The sequence below is a fragment of the Stylophora pistillata genome, chromosome 1 (genome assembly GCF_964205215.1).
Source record: "Stylophora pistillata chromosome 1, jaStyPist1.2, whole genome shotgun sequence".
Taxonomy (NCBI): Eukaryota; Metazoa; Cnidaria; class Anthozoa; order Scleractinia; family Pocilloporidae; genus Stylophora; species Stylophora pistillata.
In genome coordinates, this window is record NC_142519.1 from 33,658,215 (window position 1) to 33,669,268 (window position 11,054).

General features: G+C 41.9%; 2 protein-coding genes across 2 annotated transcripts in view; one reads left to right on the forward strand and one right to left on the reverse strand.

Annotated features, from left to right (window-relative positions):
* Positions 1–7,947, reverse strand: part of LOC111323719 (nucleolar protein 16) — a 12,975-nt gene extending 5,028 nt beyond the window's left edge. The window contains exon 1 of the mRNA XM_022927140.2: positions 7,777–7,947. Coding sequence (XP_022782875.1) covers positions 7,777–7,880 — 104 coding nt within the window. The 5' untranslated portion in view covers positions 7,881–7,947. The remainder of the gene's footprint in view (positions 1–7,776) is intronic.
* On the forward strand, positions 2,391–5,043 carry LOC148742186 (uncharacterized). Its single transcript, XM_088735222.1, has 3 exons — positions 2,391–2,512; positions 3,718–3,985; positions 4,101–5,043. Exons 1-3 carry the CDS (start codon positions 2,391–2,393, stop codon positions 5,010–5,012), a joined length of 1,302 nt encoding a protein of 433 aa, XP_088591348.1. The 3' UTR covers positions 5,013–5,043.
* Positions 7,948–11,054: the final 3,107 nt, after the last annotated feature.

The following is an 11,054-nucleotide window of genomic DNA, read 5'->3' on the forward strand; positions in this document are numbered from 1 at the left end:
GATTTCTTCCATCAGTAGGGAAAAAGTCGATAACTGAACATAGGAGTCTCGTTAATGGAACGTTAGCTCTGTGAGATCTCTCCTGCCAAATTGTTTTTGGCGAAGCTTATAAATAAATAAAATAAAAAATAAATTTTGTGAGTTGAAAGTTTCGCCCATCATTTGTCTTTGTAATGATTCAGGGCATTTTCCATCTTGAATTTTATTGACCACACTCTTTAATACTTATTCTCATTGATTGTGGATCTTCTTTTTTTTCATTTATAAAGAAAGTCAACTTTTTCTTGTCAATTAAGGCTTACTATGTTTACATAATAAACAAAAAAATACATGGTTGCTTGTAGATATGGAATTTCTCATCTTGCACTTAACCTGATATCGCACTTGTTCACTGCTCTGACTCATGAGCCATCCAGTGGAACTCTCAAAGAGAAATTCCATATCTACGTACACTCATGTAGTATTGTTTAGATATATTCATAATCAGATTTACACACTGGAAGGGCATGAAATAAATTTTCATTCACAAGCTGGTCAAAGAAGCCGAGAGCCAAGAAAATGGCGTGTATCACATTTATCCCACATGAAAAAAGATCAGTTGCTTACTAAACTTCTGTAGAGAATTATGTGGGAGGTATAAAGAACAAAAATAATAATAATAATAACAATAGAACTACTTCTATAGTGCTTATCCAGACCTGATCTAAGCGCTTCACAAAATAGAAATATACATGTTGAATTAATTTCAAAAAGTAAGTCTTAAGTTTACATTAACAGAGATTTAAATACACAAAAAACGGGTGTCTAAGATCTAGGCGCTAGACCTGGATAAGAAGAGAATTTATACATGTTAAAATAATTTTTAAAAAGACAAGTCTTAAGTTTATGTTTAAAGAGATTTAAATTGTCACAAGAACGAATGCCATCAGGTAGTTAGTTCCACAGTTCAGGAGCCGAAATAGCAAAAGATCTATAGCCGTGAGACTTGAGATTAAAGTTGACAAGAGACAGGCGTAATGTTGAAGATGACCAGAGTGTTCTTGAAGGTGAATAACGACGTTTCAGGTCTTGAATATAGATAGGAGACTGCTGGTGAAGAGCTTTGTGGATGAGCAGAATTATTTTGAATTTAATTCGCTCAGAAACTGGAAGCCAGTGCAGGTTGAATAAAATAGGGGTTATGCAGTCAAATTTACAGGAGGTTGTAATAAGTCGAGCTGCGGCGTTCTGCACTGATTGGAGCTTTCTAATAACATATTTCGGAACACCATAGAGAAGAGAGTTGCAGTGATCCAACTTGGAGGTTACAAAGCTGTGGACTAAAGTCTCAGTGGTCATAGTGGATAGTAATTTCCTTATATAGGAAAAAACAAAGTAAGATTTCAAACTGTTCAAAGAATTTTTGAGAGACCAAAAGAATGAACAAGTACACACTATAGCACCCAAGGAATGAAATATACATGTATATTTGCAGAGCTAATTTGCTTTGTGGACATTAAGATCATGAAGATTACTAAGCAATTTACATGGTTTACATTTTTTTTTGATCAATTTGAAAACCTTTCACTTGAATTTGTTTAACAATAAATTGTTATTAGACAAGAACTGGATCTCTGTATGTATATAATGAACACAGTATACCATGGAAAGTCTCCTTTAATAAAGCATTGGCATTTATGCACTCATTGCTTTGCATCAGAAATCTCACTCATTCGCTGTGGTCACCTGTTCGATTGCAAATACTACCATTTCGTGCGTAAAAGCCATACGGGAGGACTTTCCATGAAGTATTCTAAATTTATTTAGTGCCAGCATCCTCATGTTCAAAGGCACTCTAATTCACAAACAGTATGCATGCATGTGGGTTCCGATGGAAACCGTGCAAGCAATTTTGATCCTTGCAAACTGTTTTGGTTAATTATTGTTAGTGTTATTATGCAACCACAATCTAGTATGATCAAGTTTCGTTCATTGCACATGGTTATCTCGCCAGTGCTAGCTGTCGCTTTCATTAGCCTCTTCATTGTATCCTTGTTTTTGTTTTGTTTTGACTCCTCGTTTTCCAAATGTTAAGAAAATCCATGCATTCTCATTCCGCTCGCCATCTGAGCGACGATTACGTCTGGGATTTGCTATCTCCGCTTCTCTCCGACCAATGTGAAGACTCGCCAACATCCAACCAAGTTGCCAACATGCAGACAGCTGTTTCCATGGACTCGTCATCGGGGCTTCAACTTTCAGCAGATCATCCACGGAGGCAGAAACTCGCTCAAGCGGAGCTCTCTGAACAATCGACAACAGTTCTGCCATCAGTGCCTTTGCCACTGTCAGCTACAGCCGTTTCAACACCTCAGTCCAGTTGCAAAGACCAGCTAAAACTTTAACTTCACATGGAGTCGCAAGATCTCAAAATAAAGCGGCTGCAGCTAGAATTGCAGTTGGCCAAGCTCACAATCGCCTCCAACATGGTAAAAGCCCCCAAACCTGACGAAACTGTGAAGTCTGCCGACAGGTCAAGCGAGAGGTCCCTTGGTGATCAACGCGCCCCTCAAAGGATCACAAACCCGCAGGATTGGCCGCATATCTTCGCCCCAGGTGAGCCAAAATTATTAAACGAATTGTCTACGGCTGAATTCTCCGCCGGTTACACCGTAATCATACAGCATTGCCCTGATGTTTCTTGCCGAGCAGTGATCATCTCTCATTTTCACTATCTCATGGTCCTTGCGTCAACATACACATGGTCAGCGGTCCGCGCCTATCATTATAAAGTCTTGAGAAGTATTGAAATGGGCCTTGTGTCCTGGGGGGATTCCTTCAACTTGCTCAAGCAGCCCTTTTTCTTGCCAACCCCCCTCCTCACGGATTCACCCAACAAAACCCACGGCCGCCCTTCCCCCAGACAGCCTTCAAGCTCAGCTTCCAGCCACTCCATTTCCTGCAGTGAAATTTGTGATGCCTGGTCCTGGTATGATGCCGGAAAAAGCCATGAGTGCCCTCTCCATCCCGTCTGCATCATGTGCAAGCGCGATCACCAAGCCAAAACATGTCCCAAACATAAGTATCCGGTTCCACCACGGCGCCAAGACCCCAGCCCACAGGATTGACTACACGCCTCATCAACTCTCACATCGGTTACTCCCCCCTTTTTCCTCAGCATGTCCGCCATGCCACGCCAATCGTCTGTCATCTCTGCTTCCACCACATCTTCCTGTCTCGCCTTGCTCGACCACCTCTCCGCGTTCCAAAGGGATCGTCGATCCCTCAGTGCCTGTTCTCCCCATCGGGCCCAATCTTACCCATCATCTGCTTTCTCTGCATACTAAACTCCAGCACTCTCCGGGACTGAACGCCTTCACTTTGCTTGCCAGTACCCTCTGGTCTCCAAGTGCAGGAATGGAGAGTTCGACTACCACGACACTGACCTCTGTAACTTCTTAGACTTTGGTTGGCCAGTCGGTTACACGGCAGCCACCCTTCCCACATCTACTTTCAAAAATCATGGCTCGGCTTTGGCAGAACCCAGTCTCATTCCATCTTACCTGGACAAGGAGTGCGGTTTAGGTGCTAGTTGCGGCCCTTTCTCAGCCAACCCTCTTTGTATGGAGTTGACAATTTCCCCTCTCCAAATTGCCCACAGTCGTTCAGGAAAATCACGGGTGGTTGTCGACATCAGCTTCCCCTCCGACTTCTCGGTCAATGATGGCATTCCTTAAGACTCCTACCTAAACAAACCCCTTGCCCTCCATTACACGGCATTGACGCCCTCGTCGAGATCATCCTCCAAAAAGGCCCCAGATGCCTTCTCTTCAAGAAAGATCTCAGCCATGCCTACTGTCAGCTGCACATCGATCCCCGAGACTTTCATCTCTTTGGCATACAGCACCACGATTATATGTATTTCGATGTGGCCCCCCCTTTCCAGCCTGCATTCCGCCGTGATGATGTGTCAGTGGACCACGTAGGCAGTCCCGCACATGTTTCATAAGCTTGGCTATCACTGCACGAATTATATCGATGATTTCGGCGGCGCCGAGTCCTTGAGCAAGGCAACTAAGGCTTTTGAGACCCTCGGAGAACTTTTCTCTGTTCTCAGTTAGGAATCTTCACCCAAAAAAGATTGTGCCCCCTCCACCTACATGACCTTCCTGGGAGTCCAGTTCAACACCATTGATATGACCATGTCCGTGACCTCGGAATGCTTGCTTGAACTCCTCTCTTGTTGTTGCTCACTGCGCACCGAGGACATTCTTCTACAACGTGATCTTCAGTCATCGCTTGGAGTAATGTCCTTCGTTACTGCCTGTGTCCACCCCGCACGCATTTTCATGTCTGGCCTACTAAATACCTTATGCGCCAACCCGTCCGCATGCTTTTGTCCGTTATCTTCAGACGACAAATTGGACTTGTGCTGGTGGTGCCACTTCCCCCCGCAATTCAATGGTGTGACCCTCATCAAATCTACTCCTTGGCGCAACAACCCTTTCTTCCTGTCCACAGATGCTTGCGCATTGGGAGCAGGCGGCTATTTTCAGGGACAGTATTTTCACACTCATTTTCCCAGGCACATCCTGAAGCAGTACAGTCACAAATCCTTAAACCCTATTCATGCAAGAGCTGCACGAGTTATCCACCAGGATAAAAGTCTTGAAGAGTTAAATTGGTTGCCAATTTCTTACATATATAAAAGAAGACTCCTTCTTCTGATGCACGATGTTTTAAATGATAAAATCTTATATGCCCCTTTTAATTTGAAGTTACGCAACAGACCATCACGTACAGGAGGGTTACAGGTTGAAATCCCTAGAGTGAACTACAAAGTGGGAAAGGAATCAGCACAATACAGAGGACCTGTGATCTGGAATTTTATTGCTAGGCTGGTAAATTTTAATGCGAACATTCAAAAAGACAGTTTTAAAAATATTTTACGTAAGCTCTCACAGAACATAAATAGCTTCTCTTTTGAAGCGCCTATGATTGCTATGAAAGACAGAGATTTTGTATATTTTTAAGTTTTATTACATTGCATGTAAATTTTTGAATTAATTCCTGACTTGTTTGCTAATGAACTTTATTACAATGATTCATATTGAATATTTAAATACCATAGGGTGACTTTATGAATTATTTTAGTTTTACATTTTATTAGTTCGCTGTAGGTCCACATCAGCCTTATGGCTGCCCCTTCCTTCCAACCTGCATTACTAAATAAAATGATTGATTGATTGATTGATTGAACATCGATATCCTCAAGCTGTTGGCAGTCATGGTGGCGCTAAAGCTGTGGGCTCCCACTCTTCACGGTCAGCACTTTATTCTTAGCTGTGATAACAAGAACTGCGTCCTGTCTTTGAACTCAGGCCGCTCTTGTACTTGTGCTATGCAGCTGTGTCTTCGCAAGATTTGATTCTTGTCAGCTGCCTTCGACTTCTAGCTCGCCGCACATCATATTCAAGGCACCTCCAACTCCCTGGCTGACCCCCTCAGTCGTTGGCATCTATCCCCGGGTCACACAGCTCATTTTGACGCTCTGACAGTCGACATCCCCACAAAACATGTACCCTGTGCTGCCGACCTCTTCAATTTCGACGTGCATATCTAACACTACAATTCTCTTTTGCTCACTCACCAGATCCAGACCACGCCCTTGCTAACTCATCAGCCCTCTCTTTGCTTCATGACTATGTCCAGGATATTCAAGCCCACGCATATGCTCCTGGTACCCTTCAGAACTTGTGTTCCCAGTGGAAAACGTATCTTCAGTTCTGCCAGTTTCAGCCTTACACCCCTTCCCGCCTCAGCTTCGACTGTCTCATGCTTTCTTGTGTACATGTCGTGCAAGACTGCCTCGTACCAGTACATGTTGAATCACCTCAACTCCATTCGCCTTCTCCATTTACATCACGGTTTTGCATGCGATGCTTTGAGTAGCTTCCCCGTGGCCCTCACCAAGAAAGGTCTCGAGCGTGTCATGGGCACAATGTCCCGCCAAAAGCACCCGATCACTGTTAATCTACTACGACGCATGAGACTGGTATTGGAATTGTCCATTCCAGCACAGGCCGCTCTTAGGTGTCTGTTCCCCCTCTGCTCGCGCTTTTAACCCATCAAAACACCTCACCTGCAACGACATCAAAGTTCTCCTACAATGGTGCAGTTCTCCGAATATGCTGGTCCAAGACGTTGCAATATAGAGAAGGCATTCTACTGATTCCGCTTATCCCACACTCCAACCTTTGCCCAGTTACAGCCATTCATCATTATTTCCAATTGGTGCCAGCTGATGCCAACTCTCCGTTTTTCTGCGTACCTCAGGGGCACATGCTTCAGCCCGTCACATTCTCCCTTTTCTCCAGCTTTCTCCAAGAAACCATCACGGCCGTTGGCTTAGATGCCAGGAATTTCTCCCCGCATAGTTTCCGCCGAGGTGGCGCCACACATGTGTATCAGTCAGGGGTTCCTGACCACCTCATCAAGCTGCACGGGAACTGGCGCTCAGACGCTTATATACTTTACCTGTCTTTGCCAGTGGCCACACGCACCCGCGTCGTGGATGCCAACTCTTGGAGTTGGCCGCCTTGCTCTTTAATACAGTGTAGTCAAGTTATCACCCTCTTTTTTTTTATTTTCTTTATCGTTTCTAATTTTCATTACTAGTGTTTTCTTTTCATCCCGTTTGGGCCTTTTTTTAAAATACTAATTTGGGGATTTTACTATTCTACAATTAAATGAACTTTTTCTGGCCCAAACGTATGTCTCATCGTAATAATATTGTAATGTTTAGAGAATAATTTAGAGGTTTGATTCTAAAATCAAATTGGTTAAAGTGCACCTACACCCAAAAAATTTTTTTCGCTTAACAAAGTAAGCTTATTTTTATGAGTATTTCTGCGCAAAAATTTTTTTATTTGCTCAAATCTTCAATTTTCTATGCCTAGTCAAAATACGGAAAATCGGCTGCCATCTTGCCCCACGACCGAGTTTAAAGAGGAATGGCTCTAGTGGGTAATGTGACGTCAAATCGAGAACACGAAAGTCTGCATTTCACACATTTTCACTTGTTTGGGAAGGTTGTAGTCGATAATTGTCCGAAAATATGCCGACTAAGTGTGTTGTAGAAGGATGTAGCAACGTGCGAAATTTGCAAGAGGGTATCGCGTTTCATACATTCTTCATACAACACACCTAGTCGGCATATTTCGGACAATATCGACGACAATCTTCCCAAACAAGTGAAAATGTGTGAGATGCAGACTTTCGTGTTCTCGATTTGACGTCACATTACCCGCTAGAGCCATTCTTCTTTAAACTCGGTCGTGGGGCAAGATGGCGGCCGATTTTCCGTATTTTGACTGGGCATAGAAAATTAAAGATTTGAGCAAATTAAAAAATTTTTGCACAGAAATACTCCAGAAAATAAGCTTACTTCGTTAAGCGAAAAAAAATTTTGGGTTTAGGTGCACTAAATTATTAGGTGCATTAAATTATTGTTAGTGTTATTACGCAACGACAATCTAGCACGATCAAGTTTCGTTCATTGCATGTGGTTATCTTGCCAGTGCTAGTTGTCGCTTTCGTTAGCCTCTTCGTTGTATCCTTGTTTTTGTTTCCCTCCCCCCCGTCTCAGGGGGCATTTTACTATTCTACAATGAAATGAAATTTGTCTGGCCCAAACGTGTGTCTCATCGTAATAATATTGTAATGTTTAAAGAATAATTTAGAGGTTTGATTCCAAAATCAAATTACAACATTCTGCAAGACTATGATGTAACTTACTTTAGCACTTTCACCTTCTTTTCTTTCCTCTTCCTTTCAATACCGGGCCTTGTCGTGTTAACACGCTTTTTCTTTTGCGATTTCTTTCCACGTACTCCTGCCATGCTTCCGTCCAATCCGTCGGTAAAGATTTACAAGGCGTCGTGTGGAGTAGTACTGGACTCCAAGACCAGCTATCTTGTGTACCGTTTGCAAATAGGTCCTCTTGTTGTAGATATCTCCTCTGACGTAATGTGATATAATGGCCAATCATATCCTGTGATCTATAGAGCAACACGTTGCTTGGGACTGGTTATTAAGAAACTCCGTTGCAGTTATGTCTTCAAACAAAAGTACTCATTCAAGGAGATCGGGATAAGTAGAAAATTTGTATGAGCAACTTCCAACTGATCTCAGGAAAACATGCTGTTCGCAATCATTGCGAGCCGACCTCTTACATTACTTTCCTTGAAGTTCTATCGCTCCTTCGTTAACGCCGTGTGATCGCATCGTTCTTCTAACCTGAACGTCCAAAACGTGGAAGAGCAACTTGCTACGTAAATAACAAAGCGACTTTTGACCGACGGATGCGTTATTGTTCACGCTTTATTTGCAGTCTTGCTTTATTTACAGTCGTCATTGTTCGACTTGCGACTTCAATGACAACATTTTACCCATATCACAATTGTTTTATTTTCTTTCATAGTTTAAGATCATAGATTATGGTTCGTCGGCATAAAATTATATATTTTTGACGCTTCGCTGATCTGCTAGTCTCCCTCGCAGCCGTTTTTTTTTGGATGAGCGTTGCGTGACATAAAAAAAAAACGGCTGCGAGGGAGACTACTGATCTGCCGGAGGTGAGATCGACTGAGAGGTCAAAGTTGTGATAATTTGTCTGCGTCACGAAGTCTCCCTTCAATCACAGAAGTTTGGCCTTCAGTTGGTTTTTTCGAATATCATAGGTTGTTGCCGTATAGCAAAAATTTGAAGTAGTAGATTGTGAAAACTTGAAATAGTAGATTGTGATGTGATTTTATTATGGTTCCGCTGATTTTAGCTGTATTTTTTTAAGTTCTGTCTCTAAATTTCATTACGGTTCCGCTTAAGCTGCTCTTTTTTTAGTGGTTTCTAAATCATTGTTGGATTTGTTGCACTTTTGGGTTGATTTGTCCTAATTTACCCCGTTTACGACAAATTCACATAATGATCAAATCGAAAATCGGGGTAAAGATGGCTATGGCAAGTCAGTAGGATATATTCCACCTTAGGATGAATTTCACAGACTTCACCCCGTTTTTCTAGAATTCGCTGATCAAATGGAAAAACCAGGTAAAGCGTATGGCATATGGAAACTTAGCGTGTTAGGACCTGTTAGCCATTTGCGGATGAATTCATAGAATTCCTATAATTCATTAAAAAAATGGAAAATCGGGTTAAAGATTGGCTGGCTATGGCAACTTGGGATCTATTTAATTCAGAGGATGAACCCTTAGATTTAACCCCGTTTTTTATCAAATTCACTGAAAAAAATTTGGAAATTCGGGATAAAGATAGCATGTGGGAACTTCGGGTATTATTCACTTGAAACATGAAGGCTCAGAATTTACCCCGGCCCGTTTTACTCGACTTTCCTTTATCAAATGGGAACTCGGGGTAAAGATGGCAGATGGGAACTTAGCGTGTTAGCCACTTGCGGAGGAATTCGCAGAATTAATCCCGTTTCTCCAGAATTCATTGAAAAAAGAAACGGAAAATCGGGTTGAAGACTGGATATAGTAACTTGGGATCTATTTCATCGGGGAGGATGGATTCTTAGATTTTACCCCGTTTTCCTAGAATTTGTTGAAAAAAAAAATGGAAAATCGGGGTAAAGATAAAGATAATCGTATGGGAACTTCGGGTATTATCCACTAGTAGTTGTAGCATGAATGCTCAGAATTTACCTCGTTTTTCTAGAATTCACTGAACAGATGGAAAGTTGGGGTGACGATGGCACATGGGAACCTAGGATGCTAGCCACTTGTGGGCCGAATTCTCACAATTCATCCCGTTTTTCTAGAATTCATGGACAAAAAAAATGGAAAATCGGGTTAACGATTGGCTATGGCAACTTGGAATCTAATTCAATTCGGAGGATAAACTCTTAGACTTTACCCCGTTTTTTGTCAAATTCCGATTCACTGAAAAAAAAAAAACATAGAAATTCGGGGTCAAGATAGCATATGGGAACCTCGGGTATTATTCACTTGGAACACGAAGGCCCGTTTTTCTCGAATTCGCTGATCAAATGGGAAATCGGGGTGAAGATGGCATATGGGAACTTAGCGTGTTAGCTACTTGCGGATGAATTCGCAGAATTAATCCCGTTTCTCCAGAATTCATTGAGAAAAAAAATGGAAAATCAGGTTGAAGACTGGATATAGCAACTTGGGATCTATTTCATTTGGAAAATAGATTCTTAGATTTTTCCCCGTTTTTCTGGAATTTGTTGAAAAATGGAAAATCGGGGTAAAGATATCATATGGGAACTTCGGGTATTATCCACTTGTAGCAGGAATGCTCAAAATTTACCTCGTTTTTCTAAAATTCACTGATTAATTAAATGGAAAATCGGGGTGAAGATGGCATATGGGAACCTAGGGTATTAGGCACTTGTGGGCCGAATTTTCAAAATTCTTCCCGTTTTTCCAGAATTTAGTGAAAAAAAAAAATGGAAAATCGGGTTAAGGATTGGCTATGGCGACTTGGGATGTATTAATTCGGAGGATGAACTCTTAGATTTTACCCCGTTTTTTGTCACATTCACTGTAAAAAAGAAATTTGAAATTTGGGCGTATGGGAACCTCGGGTATTACTCACTTGTAACATGAAGGCTCAGAATTTACCCCGGCCCGTTTTTCTCGAATTCGCTGATCAAATGGGGAAATCGAGGTAAAGATGGCGTAGGGGAACTTAGCGTGTTAGCTACTTGCGGATGAATTCGCAGAATTAATCCCATTTCTCCAGAATTCATTTAAAAATAAATGGAAAATCGGGTTGAAGACTGGAGTAGCAACTTGGGATCTATTTCATTTGGAGGATGAATTCTTACATTTTAACCCGTTTTTCTAGAATTTGTTGAACAAACTGAAAAATCGGGGCAAAGATATCATATGGGAACTTCGGGTATTATCCACTTGTAGCATGAATGCTCAGAATTTACCTTGTTTTTCTAAAATTCACTGATTAAATGGAAAATCGGGGTGAACATGGCATATCACGAGAACCTAATACATTCAGTATCCACTTATGGGCCG